General features: G+C 43.0%; 1 protein-coding gene across 1 annotated transcript in view; it reads right to left on the reverse strand.

Moving 5' to 3' along the window:
- Npc1 (NPC intracellular cholesterol transporter 1) overlaps window positions 1-18,198 on the reverse strand; it is a 53,846-nt gene that overhangs the window by 963 nt on the left and 34,685 nt on the right. The window contains exons 11-24 of the mRNA XM_048363640.1: window positions 16,581-16,683; window positions 12,775-12,964; window positions 11,532-11,714; window positions 10,655-10,769; window positions 8,814-8,941; window positions 8,573-8,713; window positions 7,439-7,528; window positions 6,875-7,065; window positions 6,212-6,327; window positions 5,698-5,827; window positions 4,725-4,925; window positions 3,643-3,874; window positions 2,076-2,189; window positions 961-1,123 (exon numbers count right to left, since the gene is read on the reverse strand). Of these exons, the coding sequence (XP_048219597.1) occupies window positions 961-1,123; window positions 2,076-2,189; window positions 3,643-3,874; window positions 4,725-4,925; window positions 5,698-5,827; window positions 6,212-6,327; window positions 6,875-7,065; window positions 7,439-7,528; window positions 8,573-8,713; window positions 8,814-8,941; window positions 10,655-10,769; window positions 11,532-11,714; window positions 12,775-12,964; window positions 16,581-16,683 (2,097 nt within the window). The remainder of the gene's footprint in view (window positions 1-960; window positions 1,124-2,075; window positions 2,190-3,642; window positions 3,875-4,724; window positions 4,926-5,697; window positions 5,828-6,211; window positions 6,328-6,874; window positions 7,066-7,438; window positions 7,529-8,572; window positions 8,714-8,813; window positions 8,942-10,654; window positions 10,770-11,531; window positions 11,715-12,774; window positions 12,965-16,580; window positions 16,684-18,198) is intronic.

Below are 18,198 nucleotides of genomic sequence, written 5' to 3' on the forward strand. Positions count from 1 at the left end.
CTGGCTTGAATCATCTTTGGAGCAGTGAGGGCCCTGAAACCAGCTAACCTTCAAATTGGCTCAAAATCTTTTTTTTTGGCCAGTCCAAGGGCTTAAACTCAGGGCCTGAGCACTGTCCCTGGCTTCTTTTTGCTCAAGGCTAGCATTCTGACACTTGAGCCACAGGACCACTTCTGGCCGTTTTCTATATGTGTGGTGCTGGGGAATCGAACCAATGGTGTCATGTATACGAGGCAAGCACTCTTACCACTAGGCCATATTCCCAGCCCCATCAAAACCTGGTTTTAAAAGGCTTTTGTTACGCAGATAAATGGGGCCTCCAGAGAAACATGTCAGTGATTTCTATTGAAAGTTAATAAAATCACGAAATCTGTGGATAGAAATGTCTCCTAGTGCCTTACTCCATTTTTTTCTTTTTTCATCTCTTCTGAATACATGGTCTTTGTTCTTGCTTGGCTGGTGCTTTACCACTTGATTGTGCCTCCAACAATTTTTCTGGTAATTGGAGATGACAGTCTGGCAGACATTTTTTGCCCAGGATGGCTTTTTTTTGGCCAGTCCTGGGCCTTGGACTCAGGGCCTGAGCACGATCCCTGGCTTCTTCCCGTTCAAGGCTAGCACTCTGCCACCTGAGCCACAGCGCCCCTTCTGGCCGTTTTCCATATATGTGGTGCTGGGGAATCGAACCAACAGCTTCATGTGTAGGAGGCAAGCACTCTTGCCACTAGGCCATATTCCCAGCCCCCCAGGATGGCTTTGAACTGCGATACTCTGGTTCTCAGCCTCCTGAGTAGGTAGATGTGAGCCACTGGCACCTGGCTGTTTTTACCCTCTTCAAGACAGATTTTACTCAGCAATATTGACCAGATGAACATTAGTACAAGTAGTTGTAAAAAATGTTCCAAGACATTTTCTTTTAGTAACATACATCCTCCCAGGCCACCTGTTAAAATAACTCACCTATGTAACTGAGTAAGACAGGGAGAAAGATGAGTCCATGTGTGGCTCCCAGTAAGACCATAGCCAAATACATCCGGAAGTAAAATATCTGGAAAATTTGAGATTTGGCAAAGGCTAGCACTACAATCCCTCCGAATTTTGTAAGTGTGATTCCACTGAATACCTAAATGGAGAGAGAAATTATTAGCACAATTAACATATCTCCATATACAACGCCTTCAAGATAAACCACATACTGTAGGACAGCTTTCTGAGTTACTGAGTGTAACACTGTTCTCCCCACATTTGTTGTACCTGCTGTTCTTCTATGAGCCTGGAGGAAAAGTTTGAAGAAGGCATTTTAAGGGCAAAAGCTTTGTGTTTCTCATAGATATAGCATCTTCTGTCTCTAAACTAATACAAAGTTTTAGGGTTTTTGTGGGGTTTTTTTTGATACAGGGTTATATAGTCCAGGCAGGCTTGAAACTTGTGATTCTCTTGCCTCAGCCTCCTCAGTGTCTGGATTATGGGTGACTGAGATCATTACACTTTGAAGTGTTTTTATAGTATCACAGGTCTATATTCCATTATATACAGTTGGCCTAAGGACCCAGACATCAAGTACACTTTATCACTGGTCTTGGAGCACAGTGGCTTCCTTGCATGTCACTACACTGCCCTGGCTTCTAGCACTCTCAAATCCAACTTCTTTTAGTTTTTCTGCTGCCTAAAAGAAAAGAGTCGCCCAGGGCTGGTAATATGGCCTAGTGGCAAGAGTGGTTGCCTTGTATACATGAAGCCCTGGGTTCCATTCCTCAGCACCACATCTATAGAAAAGGCCAGAAGTGGCTCAAGTGGCAGAGTGCTAGCCTTGAGCAAAAAGAAGCCAGGGATAGTGCTCAGGCCCTGAGTCCAAGGCCCAGGACTGGCAAGGAAAAAACCCCCTGCAAAACAAAAAGTCGCCCAAACAAGCCAAGTTCTAAAGAATTTGTGGGCTGTACAGGAGATAGCCATTTTGTGGGGCTGCTGCATGAGTCCAAATTCTATTTAATCCATGGAACTTAGTTTCTTCTTGAGAGTCATTGGGCAGCCTGCATGCTGCCCCACCTGCCCACACTCCTAAGGCAGACACTCACAGAGCTCCCCATGTGAGCCAGGGCCTCTTCAGCTCGGTCCACGCGGCTTCCTTTCTTGCTCACTGTGAATGCTCTTGTTATGTGGCTGCAGAACTCCACAGAAATGCCACAGCTCTGGAATAAAGTGCTTCTGAAAGTTACAATGACCTTTCCCAGTTGAACATCCAAAGCAGGCAGGTTACCAGGCACCTGGTGCTGGAGGAGCCTTAAACAGCCCCTCCTGCACAGTATAACTCCTGCCACCCTGTCATACACCTAAGCTGGAGCATTCTAGACCCCACACTCTGGTTTGCTTTGATAGAAGAGTTTGCATGCTTATCATTCTAAGACTTCCCCATCTGAGAGCACACATGCAGGTTTCACTTTCCACTAGCAACTAGCAACCATAATCTTTAGTACTTTATGGCAGTGGTAGAGAAGGTTCCACAGGGAATGGCAACTTCGTAAACCAACAATAGACACTGCTGTCATTATAAGCCTTTCCAGTACCTTCAGAATAAAGGCCAAAAGACTGGAACTAATCTTAATCACATTTCCATTAGTACAGGCACATGACACACTAGTTACTATGGCTGCAACCAAGGTTTAGAGGAGCGCTGGGAATGTGGCCTAGAGGTAGAGTGCTTGCCTAGCATGCATGAAGCCCCGGGCTCGATTCCTCAGCACCACATGAACAGAAAAAGCCAGAAGTGGTGCTGTGGCTCAAGTGGCAGATTGCTAGCCTTGAGCAAAAAGAAGCCAGGGTCAGTGCTCAGGCCCCAAGTCCAAGCCCCAGGACTACCAAAAAAAAAAAAAGATGCAAAAAGAAAAAAAAGGTTGGGCTGGGAATATGGCCTAGTGGCAAGAGTGTTTGCCTCCTACACATGAAGCTCTCGGTTCAATTCCCCAGCACCACATATATGGAAAACGGCCAGAAGGGGCGCTGTGGCTCAGGTGGCAGAGTGCTAGCCTTGAGCAGGATGGTGCTCAGGCCCTGAGCCCAAGGCCCAGGACTAGCCAAAAAAAAAAAAAAAAAAGGTTTAGAAGAACTAAATAAATAGAAATTCTTTTTTTTTTGAGCACAAATATCATTTATTTCACAGCACTTCAGAAGGTTTCTACAGGGCTATTAGCAAGTAGAAGTAAGCTGGACCATCAAGATAGAGCATCTTTCTTAATGGGATTAAAAAAATGGGATTAAAAAAAACAAAACAGCTGTGATCTTAGGAGTTGCAGTTCATTAGACACAGTGAAGAGGTGTTCTGCTGCCTTTGAAAGTCTCACACGATCTAGATCTTCAGTATTACACAGTGGCTTTTTTATTCATTTTTTTTAGTGCATAGCCCACACTGCCCGGAAACTTGAGCTCTTCCTACCTCAGCCTCCCTCGTGCTGAGGTGACTGTGTGAGTGCTGAGCTTCTACCTCCAGAGGACCCTCCCTTGGTACTCTCATGCCCTGCCCTCTGCAGTGCTCATCTCAGCCCTCAGGGCACCGGGAGCAAGAGGGGGCCGTCAGAGCATATGTGGAATCAACCCCCACAGGTGATACAGGGACTTGGGACAAAATAAGAGGAGGCTAGGACTCACCATCACTAAATTGACCAAGGAAACTGCATTCAGGCTGATGCCCCACAGCCACATAACACCAAGCATGTTGACCAGGATCATGGCAATGGTGACACACACGATGACCGCAGACCACAGGTCACAGCCCAGGACCACCGTAGTCACCAGAAATATGGATCCCAGGGACATGCTGAGGTTGAAGATGGTGTCATCAATAATGGTCAGGTACTGTTCATAGAAGACGTAAAACACACTGGGGAGGAAGAGAAGGACCTTGTTACCATGTGCACTGGCTCCCAGGAGCTCACCTGTTCCCTGGCACGCAACCCAACATACCACTGGAGACTGAGCACCCCTCCCTAGCTTGTGTGTGACTCAGCCAGAACAACTCAGTGGGTTCTCTGATGGGCCCCGACAACTGAAGGAGTGCCTGATAATGACCCAAAGTGTGCATTTTATAAACTGCTATAAAATTGTATATAAAATGGATATATTCCTATAGACATTTACAACAAATTTTCCACAGTATTTTTTGGGAAACAAATTCTGTATCTGTTCTGAGAACTATCCCAGGCTACTTTTCCCCTTCCTTAATCCCATTCCCCCAACCCCCCCCCCCAAAAAAAAATGTAGGCCTTTATTCTTTAGGCAAGATCACAGTGGTCGGTTAGGAAAACACTTGTTTCCTTTATCTTTCTCTATTTTTCAAATTTTATACATAATAGTTTTCTTGGCAGGGCAAAACAACAAAACCACACAACTTTAATAAATGAAAAGTCTGCCTATTCTAGTCATGACCAGGCAGGGGTTCCATCAGCTGCAGCTGAGAGAGTGGGCCTGCTCTACAAACACGCCTGGCCCACGCGATTTCCTAACAGGGCTCTCTGGTGTGACAGCACAGGTCAAGTTGTGTGCACCTCTCACACCTTGGTAGAGACTCAAAATCTTGAGCCACCAATCCAGCACTTCCTCTCTGGGTCTCAGGATGGCGCAGGAGTATAAACCAAAGCTTAAGGCTAGTATCCCACCAGAGCAACCCCCCCCCCCCCCCCAAGTTAGACCCATTTCCCAGGAAACCCTTGTTAGTAAAATCCCCACTTTACCTGTATGGGAACACACGGTAATTACTGCCCTTCATGCCCATGGTTTTGGTGATGTTACTAGCTACAAGTTGAGCCTTTTTCATGGCATCGATATAGTCAGCGGAGGTCTGAAGCACGGTGTGGTAGGTCATGAAGTACGTGGCTCCTACACTAGTGTCATTGTCAAGGATGTTCACTGCTGAGCTGTAAGCAGCGTGTCCCCTGAGAAAGAGCCATGGGTATCAGGAAGAGCATGACTTTACCACTTTGAGCCACAGCACCACTTCCAGTTTTTGAGGGGTTAACTGGAGATAAGAGTCTCATTGGGACTTTTCTACATGGGCTGGTTTTGAATAGTGATCTTCAGATCTCAGCCTCCTGAGTAGCTAGGATTACAGGTGTGAGGATTATGTGTCTGGCTAGGACACTTAAGACATAGGGCTCTGGGTAAACATAGAATTTTACAGAAACCAAGTTTTCCTCATATACATTGTATGACCTCAACCTCTAGCCTTCTAGCCATCTTTACTATTTCTGGGCCAGATATCTGGGGATTTGCTGGATAGTGGAATGACACATGGCCTGGCTGGCAAGGAGCATGGTGGGGTAACAGTCTAAACCTTAACCTGTGATGACATTACCAAAGCAAAGATGTGGCCCCTTATACCCATTGGCACAATAAGACAGACTGGATTTTTTTTCATACTCTGGAATTCCTGCACGTCTATCCTCTTTTTATCCGCTCCTCATAATATACACAGAAATTTGTCCCATTCAATATCCAGGGAGGAGGAGACAGCAGCATAAGATACCAGTGCCTAGGCTAGGATGAAATCTGTTGAAAACCAGTAGGAATTTTCCTCTTAATTCACAGGATTGAAACAGGGTAGGAAAGAGGCCCTTTCCCGTCAACTCTCAATCTAATCTTCTGAGTTTTCCTTTGCAAATGAAAGCTGAAGTAGATGTTTAGCCAGCGCAGTTCCATGGCACTTACCCTTTGCCACAATTGGGGTTCGGGTTGTCAGAAAGGAACATGGGCAGGAATTTCATGAAGTCTCCACCCTGAGGCCTCTGTTTGCCCTCGGGAGTCAGAGGCCGGCAGCGGACGCATGCAGGGTCAGCCACTGGTGAAAGAGTTGGGAGCAAACTGTTAGAAGAATGGGCCTCCAGATTTAAAACAAAACATTTAAAGAATGAAGGAAAGTATTTCCTGAACCTTTCCCTAGTCCAAAAGCTTCAGCCATATGTGACTTTTATACTTCAAAAGACTTAATAATTAAATAGTTTCATCTTGGACAGAAGGCATGGCTCAAGTGGTAGAGCATTTAGCATAGTAGACCCTAGGTAAAACCCCACTATTAGCAAACTAGAGTGAATGACTGAGAAAAGTGATAATGAAAAGGAAATGAGAGCCAGCATTGGCACATAAACTGAGGCAAAATGAAAATGACTGGTAAATAATGCTAAAAAAAAAAAAAAGAAAGGTCTGGAAGAAGAGGAGAAAGTACCGGAAGCATTGCAGAATTGGTCAGTGCTATTGTAGACTCTACAGCAGGAAGACTGTGGCTTAACCCAGTCAAAGTAATCATCAATCCAGGATGAAGGAGCAAAGCCAATCCGGGTACTAGAGAAAAGGAGAGAGAAAATTACAACTTGCCCCACACAGAGGAAGTCTTTAATTTCTGTTCCTTTAACCTCCTTTTCTGTACTTGTCAAAATAAAAACTAGCACTTAATTTTTTCAAAATAACTTAAAAAGCCTTTCAAGGTACTAAGTAGTAAACAAATTCTTTGAAAGGTTTTGCTTAGCTAAAAGCTCACGTTAACATGCTTTTTTAAAAAGAAAAAAAAACTTTTAAAAAGAAAACCTAGGGGCTGGGGATATAGCCTAGTGGCAAGAGTGCCTGCCTCGGATACACGAGGCCCTAGGTTCGATTCCCCAGCACCACATATACAGAAAACGGCCAGAAGCGGCGCTGTGGCTCAAGTGGCGGAGTGCTAGCCTTGAGCGGGAAGAAGCCAGGCACAGTGCTCAGGCCCGGAGTCCAAGGCCCAGGACTGGCCAAAAAAAAAAAGAAAACCTATTTTCAGTAAGAAACTTCAGGCTCAAACTAATTGGAGCCAAAAGCCCCTTGGGTGAAGCACTAGAGGACCAGGTGGCTGGGTACTGACTAGTTGTCCAGCTGCGCCGCGTTAAATATCTGCTGCACCAGGGAGTCGTTGTCGCAGCCCATGCCCCCGCACACCATGTTCTGCCCCTGCAGGGAAGTGTAATCGTGACCCTCCTCCAGGACGAAGTATACAGGTGGGCCCGAGTGCAGGTACTGCTTGAGGGATTGGAAATAATCGATGATGTAAGAGTCCTGAAAGACCAATGAGGAGAGAGAGGATGAACGTTCTAATGGTCCTAAGCAAGATGATGATCACTAAGAATAAAGAGGGCACCAGGAGGCCTAGATTGGTGATTGTCACTCCCTGGGACCCATGCTGCTCCTCCTGCTACCCCAATCAGAGCAGCCCCGCTGTAAGCTAATCTCGGAGCCAGCCATACACATTCTACATCTATGCTCCAAAGGGCAGTATGAGAGTTGAGAAGGCCGAGGCGACCCACACTGCAGCTTTGTGGCTCTCACTCAATGGAGAAAAAGCTGCCATTTCCTTGCACCTGTCTATGTTTAGAAACAGGCATTGGTGCCCACACACATGCTACACAGAGTAAAAAAGAAAACCTCTTACATTTGGCATTGAAAGAGATTGATCCAATCCAATTTCCACTTTATTCACAACTGCAATACTGAACGACAGAACACCCACAAATACAGCTATCTGTAAGGGGGGAAAAAGGCCACAATTGCTAAGCATAACAATGAGTTTAAAAACAAAAATGAAGTTATTGCTCAAGTGGTAGTCAAAATTCCAGTACCACAAAACCAACCAGAAATAGCTTACATACACACAAAAAGCAGGACTCTCTCCCCCTACCCTTCTTTACTGGAGATTGAACCTAGGGCCTTGAAAAATACTAGGCAAATACTCTACCACTGTGTTATAGCTCTCAATCTCAGATAAGGATTTTTCCAAAATGAAAAAGTAAGCTTAAATGACATGCTATGTCAACAGGAAGTTTAGGGTAGTGGTTGAGGTCACAGGACTGCAGTTCTTGGGTACAAATTCTGGCTCTTGATGCCTCCAAGTTGAGCAATGTTTGGTGAGTCACTTACTCTCTCTTAGCTTAGAAACTATATTCTTTTAGTAGGGAAATGATAAATGCTCTGTGATAGCTACATGTATATAAACTATGTGTGGTGCTGGGGGCTCTGAGCGCAGGTGCTACAGGAGACAGGTGTGCATCTTGCATGCAATGAAAGTGAAAGAACCCAGACAAGTGATAAAAATCATAGAGCCACACATAGTGATACATTGTGCAAGTGTCACATTCTTGGTTTGAGGTTAAGCTTGGTGCAAAACATGTACTTAGCATGTGAGAGGTTCAGTCCCAAGCAACCCCACCCCCACACCAAAAATGGTCTGATACTGTAGTAGTGAAATATAATTTTGTAGGACAGGCCATTTCAGGAAACCAGGTGAAGAAAACCTGGGACCCATCTGTTCTATCTTTGCAACAGTCAGTGTATAATTGTTTCAAAATAAAAACAAGATTTTGGCATTGATTAAATAAAAACTTAAAGCTATTGCTTATACTGACATAAAATCTTGCTTGGGAAAGACTTAATTGTGCAGACTTGCTTTTGCATTTGTGCATACATACTAACAGCTGTCAGACCCGTCCCTCCCAAGTTGTGTGGTTTCATCCAAGACATGTGACACATGTTTGGGGAGAAGAGAGAGAAGCCACAGGAAAGCTCATACCACAATCGGTCGCATCCAGTCCTTCAGCAGAAATGGAGAATAGGAGTTTTTGAAGAAACGAAACAGGAAGCTGTCAGCGGCCTGGACGCTTCTTCCATCTGGGGCGCCTCTGACACAGCAGAGGATGTCCAGCCGATTTTTCTGAGGGGATGGAGAGGAAAAGAGGTCACAGGACAATTCTCTGGTTTCTTAATCCAGACTGTATGCTCAAAGTAAGTAGCTTAGGATCCTGATAACTCACCTCCTGCCGCCTAATGTCCAACCCCAAGAGGCTTACAAAACAGGTAATCTGAAGAAGGAAGTCAATTAAGACGGCCATTCCCGCAAACAGGGAGAAAGTATGAACAGCTGGCATAACTGACAGGGCGCCTACAGGGAGAGAAAGCTGTGAGGAGAACTCTGTAGTCATGTGAGTCTTATGTTCAAGTGAATACATAGATTCAAGGAAGCTCAAGCCACCAGGACTGCCACCTTCTGCATGGCTGTCACATCAGAAAAGGAAGAAAAGCAGATCCTATGAGCTCAGCGTTTTTAAAAAATGACTTCAGAACTAGAGTACTTGGGAAGTAGCTTTCTAGGCCCCATCCCATCTTACTTAACCAAAACAAGGGAATTCAAATCTCATTCTACTGAACTTACCAAGGTCTCTGGTAAATCTGTGTAGATTAAGATTTGGTCATCACAGCCAGGTGCTGGTGCCTCATGCCTATAATCCTAGCTACTCAGGAGGCTGAGATCTGAGGATGGCGATTCAAAGCCAGGAAAGTCAGTGAAGCTCTTATCTTGAATGAACCGCCAAAAAGCTGAAGCTAGAGCTATGGCTCAAGTGGTAGAGTGCTAGCCTTGAGCAAAGCAGCTCGGGGCAGTGTTCAGGCCCTTAACACTGTTCAAGCCCTAAAACCAGTGCCCATGCCAGCACACACACATGCGTACACACACACAGACACACAAGGATTTGATCATCACACGTATAGGCCGTTTTTATAATACCTAGTATGCTCCAATTTTAGAAGAGGGGGACTATATTTTCCATCTGATGATGTATTAATAATCTAATCTCTCAATTTAGTTATTGTTAGAGATAATTTACAATCAAAGGTATGGGACAGGACTTAAAAACTGCAAGATGGCATATCATATGCATCCTGCCTGGCCCACACACACCGATCCACTTTTGTGTGAAAAGTATTTTCAAATAGGTTGCCAGTATTTCACAGTGAGATAGCATTTACACAAAATATCTAAATTCACAACTCTAGAAAAGAAGAATCGAGACTTTGCAACCCTAGGTTGGTTATCTGTCATTGCCCAGCACTCTGTCCCAGCTGTTTTGCCAAGGGCACACCAACCTTGAGGCACAGTCTCAGTTATTACTACCACACTTGCACTGATTTTCTCACAAGAGAGCAGAGGGCATTTCTGTTTCACTACCTTCACTACAATAGGGCCCAGGTGTGGAAAGTGCACTGCGTTGTGGAACTGAAGAGCAACAACATGGTGCTGCTGCAACTGTGCTGAGAGAGGTGCCACCTGAGCGATCCTTCAGTGGCGGGGACATGGTGGCCATGCAGGCAACTAGTGGTGGCATGTATCTTTTCTGGATGGTGAGGTTCTAATTTAGTCTTCTCTGTGGAGGTGCCAAGTGCCTCTAAGCTTTAGAGATGGGGCAAGCAAGCTCCTGAATTTGTCACCTTGGTGGTATCTTCTTGAAATTTGTCCCCATTCATCCTGGCTTCTTGTGTTGAGGTATGGTGCAAAGCTCACTAACAAGGCTGTTCCCCAAAGACGGTGTGCATGGCAGAGGAGACTGTCTGACAACAAAGGCAGAGCATCCCATCCACAAGCTCCTGCCTGCTACTTAGTGTCACGCTGCTCTGAGATGTAACTGCAACACTGTCCTAAACTTATAGTGACAAAGGAGACATTTGTAAAATCACACTCATGTCACTGCCACCTATTTTTCTTGTGGTCCACTCAGTGCCATTTTTCAAAGAAGGAAAAGTTTCCAAAAGGAAGCAACACAAAGAGTATATTCAGAAACCCAATCAGTGCCTTTTCCCCAGCAATTTAAAGCATAATTACCAAGGAAGAATGCCGATGTCTCACAAAAGGAAGACAAGAACATTGTAGGAGCCACGTCTCCCAGAACCCTGCCCAGGTGCTGATCCAGGGTTTCCCCTTGAAGACGCTCATCTCTCTTAAAGAAAAAATCAAAATACCCAACATTAGAATTGCTCAGTCAGCAATGATGTCACCTCCTTGCTACCTTGTACTAACTAAAAAGGATGCATAGATGATTAGCACTATCTCCAAATCGTATAAACTTTGATGAGGGAGCCTAAAGTTCTCAGGTTAATTGATTCAGAGTACTTTTGCACTATTGGCTTAGCTACCAGTGGGAAAAGTGAGAAAGACTCCATCACATCATTAGAAAATGTGGTACACAGACTGCCAGAGGCTGGAACACTAAGTCATTCTTGTGTCTCAATGGTGTAACACTGGGGCTTGAACTTGGCCTGTGCTTGGATTTTTCATGTATAGCTGGCATGCTACACTTCTCCATCGGCCACATTACATCTACATGTGTTGACCTTGTGCCTTTTCCACAATCCTCAGATCTCAGCTTCCTGAGTAGCTAGGATTATAGGTGTGAATCATTGGTGCCCAGCTGACCTGTAGTGGCATGTCAGGACAGAACAAATCCATCGTCAGTCATCCATACTGAGAATCATTTTAGTAATATTCACATCCTCTTATTGCACACATGTGAGGAAAATACTATTTAAAACCAAATTCTCACTTTGTCTATTCCATCACCAAAATGTGCAGAAGTAAACAAGGACACAAATGCTGGGAAAGGACAGAACAGATCTTCACTGTGCCCAGAGAGGTAGAGCTGAACAGCTAGCAACAGAGCCCAGTTCTTGGCCAGAGCTGAGCTCCAGCAGGTGACACGTACCTGATAAGTCTGCACAAGGATGAAGATGTTGTCCACCCCCACCGCCAGCACCAGGAATGGGATGACTTCAATCACAATGAGGGTCAGTGGGGTCCCCATGTAGCTGAAGATTCCCAATGAACAGGCTACGGAGCTCAGCACAATGAGGATTCCCGCGATGCCCAGGGAGATCTTAGAGTCCACCTGCCAGCAAGGACAGGGCAGGAACCATCAGCGGACTTTCAGTTGCATTTGCTAATAGTAGGCCCTCATGGTTTTACACTCCGCATTAAGTGAAACATACCACAGATATAAGATGAACCAAAAAATTGCAACTGAAGAACATGATTTAGAAACCAAAAATGTTTCACAAAGTTAAGTTTGTATCAAAAAGAACAATAATTCTAAGACAGTTTTGACATAATAAATTAAGAATAAGTAGAGGCAAAACTATGACAACCCAGGTTGTTCATTGCCATTTTTCCCTCCCTCCCTCCCTCCCTCCCTCCCTCCCTCCCTCCCTCCCTCCCTCCCTCTCTCCCTCCCTCCCTCCCTCTCCTCTCTCTCTCTCTCTTTCTTTCTCTCTCTCTCTCTCTCTTTCTTTCTTTCTTTCTTTCTTTCTTTCTTTCTTTCTTTCTTTCTTTCTTTCTTTCTTTCTTTCTTTCTTTCTTTTTTGTTGGTTGTGAGGCTTGAACTTGGGGCCCGGCACTGTCCCTGAGCTGTTCTTGCTCAAAGCTAGTGCTCTACTACTTTGAGCCACAGTGCCATTTCCAGTTTTCTGATGGTTAATTGGAGGTCAGGGTCTCATGGACTTTTCTGTCCAGACTGGTTTTGAACTGTGAACCTCAGATCTCAGCCTCCATAGTAGGTAGGATTACAGGTGTGAACTCCTAACACTCCATGCTTTCTTTTTGACAGTACTAGCATTTGAACTCAGGCCTTACATCTGATGGGCAGGTGCTCTAAAACTTGAGCCATAACCTAGTCCTTTTTTGCTTTATTTATTTTTCAGATAGGGTTTCATACTTTTTGCCTAGGCTGGCCTTGGTCTAGGATCCTCCAACTTATACCTCCCATGTAGGTGGGATTAGAGTTGGGTACCACCACTCCCAGCTTGTTTGTTAAGATAGGGTCTGGCTGTTTAGTTTGGGCTGGCCTCAAACCATAATCCTAATTTCTGTCTTCTGGAATAGTTGGGATTATAGGTGTGCACCACCATGCACAACTCTTTGCATTATCAATTACCCCCTAAACACACACTTACCAGGAGTCTGCCACAGCTTTTGATGTGCCCCAAGGCAAGGGAGATGTACAGAAACATGACAGCATAGCTAATTGCAATAGTGAAGACATCACTGTTACTTTCACGGTTCAGTTCATCCTCGATACTTCGTTCAGTAGTGAAAGAAATGGTGAGATTTGGATTCGAGTAGTTTTTCACAAAGTTAATAAGTCTAAAGAGTAAGCAAAAATTACATTCTTAGTTAAAACTACATGGCAGATAAGTAAGAGACTTCTTCTCAACTTTATGACATGGAGGCTACATTGACTTCGCCTTGTCCTGCATGAGGGTCTTCTACAATGGAGTGCAGAAGAAAATCTCACACTATAGCCAAGGTTCTCGCCAGGCTGTCTACACTATTATTATTATTATTATTGTTGTTGTTGTTGTTGTTATTGTTATTATTGGTAGTGCTAGGGATCAAAACCAGGGCCTCACCCAAGCAAGGTTAAGTGCTCTATGCCTGAGCTACATGCCCAGCCTTCAAGACTATCTTTGAAGATATCTTTAGATGTCACCATAGACTCACTCCTTTTATACAATGAATACATTAATTTAAAAAAAGCATCAAAAAGGAAACTATTTTAAAATTACTTCATGCCTCTTTTAAAACTAAAAAATATATCTAAATTAAGTATACACATACATATATATTTTGTTTTTTAAGACAGAATTTCTCTATGTTGTTCAGTCTGTTCTTGAACTCCTGAGTTCAAGTGATGTTCCTGCCTCAGTTTCCCAAGTGCTGTGATTAGTTACATACTAGTATGATGGGCTTACATGAAGTGTATTTTTTTTTTTTTTTTTTTTTTGCCAGTCCTGGGCCTTGGACTCAGGGCCTGAGCACCCTGGCTTCTTCCCGCTCAAGGCTAGCACTCTGCCGCTTGAGCCACAGCGCCGCTTCTGGCCGTTTTCTGTATATGTGGTGCTGGGGAATCGAACCTAGGGCCTCGTGTATCCGAGGCAGGCACTCTTGCCACTAGGCTATATCCCCAGCCCCCATGAAGTGTATTTTTAATAAATATGTATACTCATGAAATCAAATTTTCAAACTGGATCTTGAAGTCTGCTTCTTTCTCCCTCCTTCCCAATCTCTCCTCCCAACAGTAGTAGGGTTTGAACTCAGGGGCTTGTGCACTTGTGCTGTTTAGTTATTTTTCCAATAGTGTCTCACACCAGACCAGCCTGGACTATAGTCATCCCATTTATGTTTTCTTGGGATGACAGACATATACTACCATGCCCAGGATTTACTGATTGAGATGGGGTCTCGTAAACTTTTTTGCACAGGCTGGAAATGAACAACAGTCTTATGATCTCAGTCTCTTGTAGTAGGTAGGATCATAGGTATGAGTCACTGTACTAACTTCTGATATTGATGCAAAGGCACTTCACTCAATGGGAAAAAATATTTTCAACAAATGGTCTACTACAATTGGATAGCAACATATAAAACAAGGACCTTTAAGTTACATTATACAGAAAATTAATTCAAATGGATCAAAGACTTCATTGGAAGATCTAAAACTATGAAACACAAGCAAATATAGATGTCTTTGGATTAGGCACCAAAAATTCAAGCAACAAAGAAAACTGTACTTCATCAAAATTAAAAATTTCTGTGTTCTAAAAGTCATTAAGAGTACCACAAAAAGCCAGGCACTAGTGCTCAGGTCTGTAATTCTAGCTACTAAGGAGGATGAGATCTAGAGGACTGGAGTTCAAAGCCAGTTCAGGCAGAAAAGTCCACACTCCATTTCCAAAATAATCAGCAAAAAGACAGCTTAGAGGTGTGGTTCAAGCGGTAGAGCTGCAGTTGAGGAAGCAAACTCAGCCAATAACCTGAGTAAGCTCAAAGCACTAAGTTCAAACCCTAGTACTAGCAAAAAATGAACAAATAAAATCGAATATCACAAAAAAAATCAAGAAAACAAGCCAAAACCACACAGAAGTGCAGAAAATGGAAATCATCTTCCTGATAAAAAAACTTCTATCTAGAATATATAAATATTTTATGGCTCAGAAATAAAAATAACCCCCCAAAATGAGCAAAGGATATGAAGAGACATTTCTTGAAGGAAGATAAGAATAAACACATGAAAATGTGCTTGAAATCTTTAATCATCAAGAAAATTAAAAATAAAAAAAAACCCACAATGAGATACCACTTTGCTCTAGGATAGCTAGAATGGAAAAATACAACAATAAAAAGTTGTGCCAGAGATGTGGATCTAGCAATCCTTCTGGATAATTAAAGGTAGAGTTGCCAAATGACCCAGCAACTAACTGTACTCTTAGGTATGGAAGAGAAATAAAAACTTGCATCCACAGAAAAGATTGATGACAGCAGCACTATATATAATAGCAAAAAGCCAGAAGCAAAGCAAATGTATAGCAACTGATGAATTGACAATAGGATGTGCTATAGTCATATTATATGGTCATAAAAAGGAATAAAATACTGAAACATTGTCACAGCATGGGTGAACCTTTAAAATATTATGCTAAGTGGAAGAAGCCAGACATGAAAATTCACAAATATTTTTCTGTTCACATGGAAGTCCAGAACATGCACACAAGAAGAAAATCCGTGGTTGCTGAAGGCCTTGTGTGAAAGGGAGGCAGGTGATAGCTAAAGAGAACAGTCATTCACTCTAAGATAGTCAAATGTTCTACAACTGACTGTGGTGATGGTTGATCATGTATGTGAACCACGACCACTGTACTGCATACTACATCAGTCGTAGGCCTGGGAATAGTCATAGGTACTGGGAATAGGAATCCAGGGGCTCATGTATGCCAAGCAAGTTCTCCACAATCGAACTTCAACTCCAACCTGGGTTGCATAACTTCAGTGAGTGCATGGTTTAGGAATAAAACTTTAAAAAAAAAAAAAAAAAAAAGAGGTAGCTGGGTGCTGCCGGGCTCACGACTCTAATCCAAGCTACTCAGGAGGCTGAGATCTGAGGATCACAGTTTGAAGTAACCTGGGGAAGAAAATCTATTAACTTTTTTTTGTTTTTTGGTCATGGGGGTTGAACTTGGGGCCTGGGCACTGTCCCTGAGTACTTTTGCTCAAGGTTAGCACTCTACCACTTTGAGCCACTCACTTTTGGTTTCTGAGTGCTCATAAGAGTTTTGAATAGAGATGAGACTCTCATGGGGACTTTTCTGCCCTGGCTGTCTTTGAACTACAATCTTCAGATCTCAGCCTCTATCAACTCTTATCTCCTCCAATTAACCACTGATAAGCCAGAAATAGAGCTGTGGCTCCAGAGCTCTAGCCTTGAGCAAAAAGCTCAGAGACAGTGCCAGGCCCTGAATTCAAAGGCCCAGTACTGTCAAACACATATACACAAAAAGTGAAGGGTGAAGAGAAAAAATTCCCCATTCTCCTAAGTCTTTTCATTTTCTAGAGGCCAGAAACACACAACACAGGTAAATATGCTGATTTTGCCTCAAGGCCTCAAACTATTCACGTTTTTCTAATGACCACATACTACTATACTCATATTTAACTACTGCACATTCAGGGTGTTCCCAATTTTGCTGTTTTGAAAAAAAGCAAGGGCCACTTTGCATAGTTATGCATTCTTGTGTAAGAATACATGTTTAAACTTTCTATTGTTAAATAGAAGGCTGCTTCTTAGCACCACTAAACCCAGTGGAAAAATTATATAACTTAGATCTGACAGTGGCTTATTTAGAGGATAAAGTTCAAATGCTCACAGCAAATGTTCAGTTTCCCAAATACAAAGACAGTTTGTTTACCCCTGTGAGACACTCACTCTTTTTCCCAGGCCTGGGCCTTCTGGAGCTTCTCTGTGTCATTATAGTAATTGTTGACAGGGAAGGTAATCACGAGGGCAGTGGCATTGTTGTAGTTTTGATCTAAAAAAGAAAAATGTGATGTCCATAAGCAGAGTACAGGCATGCAGAAAATTAGATACATATGGAGGGGGAAAACAGGGTTTGTTTTGGTGGTGGTGGTATTTGTTTCTTTTTATTTCCTTTTGACAGGGGCAAAGGAAAGACATGGAAAGGGAGAATGGGAGGATAAATACAATCATGCTATTAAGTATACACTATGTGCAAAATGAACTATGTAACTTGTAGGCAGGAATGGGAGGGGAAATCTTGGGGGGAAGGTGAAAGAAGCGATGACATTGTCCAAAAAAAAGAAATGTACTCATCTGACTTATGAGATGGTAAACCATAACCTCCTCTGTTTAACATCTTAATAGCAATAAAATTATATTAAAAAAGAAGAGTACAGGCATGTAGAAAATTAGATAGCACAGTCAATATTAGGAAAGGCTATTTTTCATTTTTTGTGTGGTACTGAGGGTTTGAACTCAGGGCCTTGGGCTTGCTGGGCAAGTTGTATATTAGAGAATGGTAACTGTTCTTTCTTTGCATTTTTTATTGTTTTTGTAAAGGTAATATATACAGAGGGGTTACAGTTACATAAGTCACATAAAGAGTACATTTCTTTTTGAACAATGTTCACTCCTTCCCTCACTCTCTCCCAGTTTTTGTTAACTGTTCCTAATGGCATAGTATATGCATGGTAAAAGTGTCTAACAGAGAAGAGGGTATTTGGTGAAAATTCTCTCCCCTTCCCCAAGCCTTCCTTTATTCTTAGTTCTCCTTCCTAGACTGGGGTTAGCTATGAATTGTTCTAGAGATGTACCATGCACATACAAGTGACACCCATGCATCCTATTCCCTGTCCTTATTTACAGAAACAATAGACTGCTGTACATGTGCCATTTAAAAAGTTTGTGTCCTGGAGCAGGGTGTGGTGGTATACCTGTAACCCCAGCTAAGAGAGACTGAAGCAGGAGGATGTCGAGTTTGAGTCCAGCTTGGGCTACACAGGGATACCCTGACTCAAAATATCAAGAAAAACATCCTTTTGTATCTTAAGAGATTATTCCATTTTAGTATGTAAAGCTTCTTGATTATTTCTGCAGTATATTTTCTAGTATAATTTAACCGTCTCATTTGAACTTTAGTATGTAAGAAGTAATGTGTTTTTTTTTTTTTTTTTGTGATAGTACTGGGGTGTGAACTCTACCACTTGAGCCACACCTCTACTTTTTGCTAGTTAACTGGAGATAAGAGTCTCATGGCTTTTCCTACCTGGGTTGGCTTCCAGCCTTGATCCTCAGACCTCAGCCTCCTGAGTAGTGAGGGGTACAAGTGTAAGACAATGGTGCCTGGCTGCATTTCTAATTTTGATAAATTCTCCCAAACAGCTCTCCAAAGAGGCGGTACTAATTTTGATCCCTTTGTTCAAGAAAATATTTACTCAGACCTCTTTTGTACCAGGAATTTTAAGTATTGTGGATACATCAGGGAGCCAGAGAGAAAAATTATTTCTTTCCTAGAGTTTACATTCCA

This window comes from Perognathus longimembris, chromosome 15 (assembly GCF_023159225.1).
Source record: "Perognathus longimembris pacificus isolate PPM17 chromosome 15, ASM2315922v1, whole genome shotgun sequence".
In the NCBI taxonomy this organism is placed as follows: domain Eukaryota; kingdom Metazoa; phylum Chordata; class Mammalia; order Rodentia; family Heteromyidae; genus Perognathus; species Perognathus longimembris.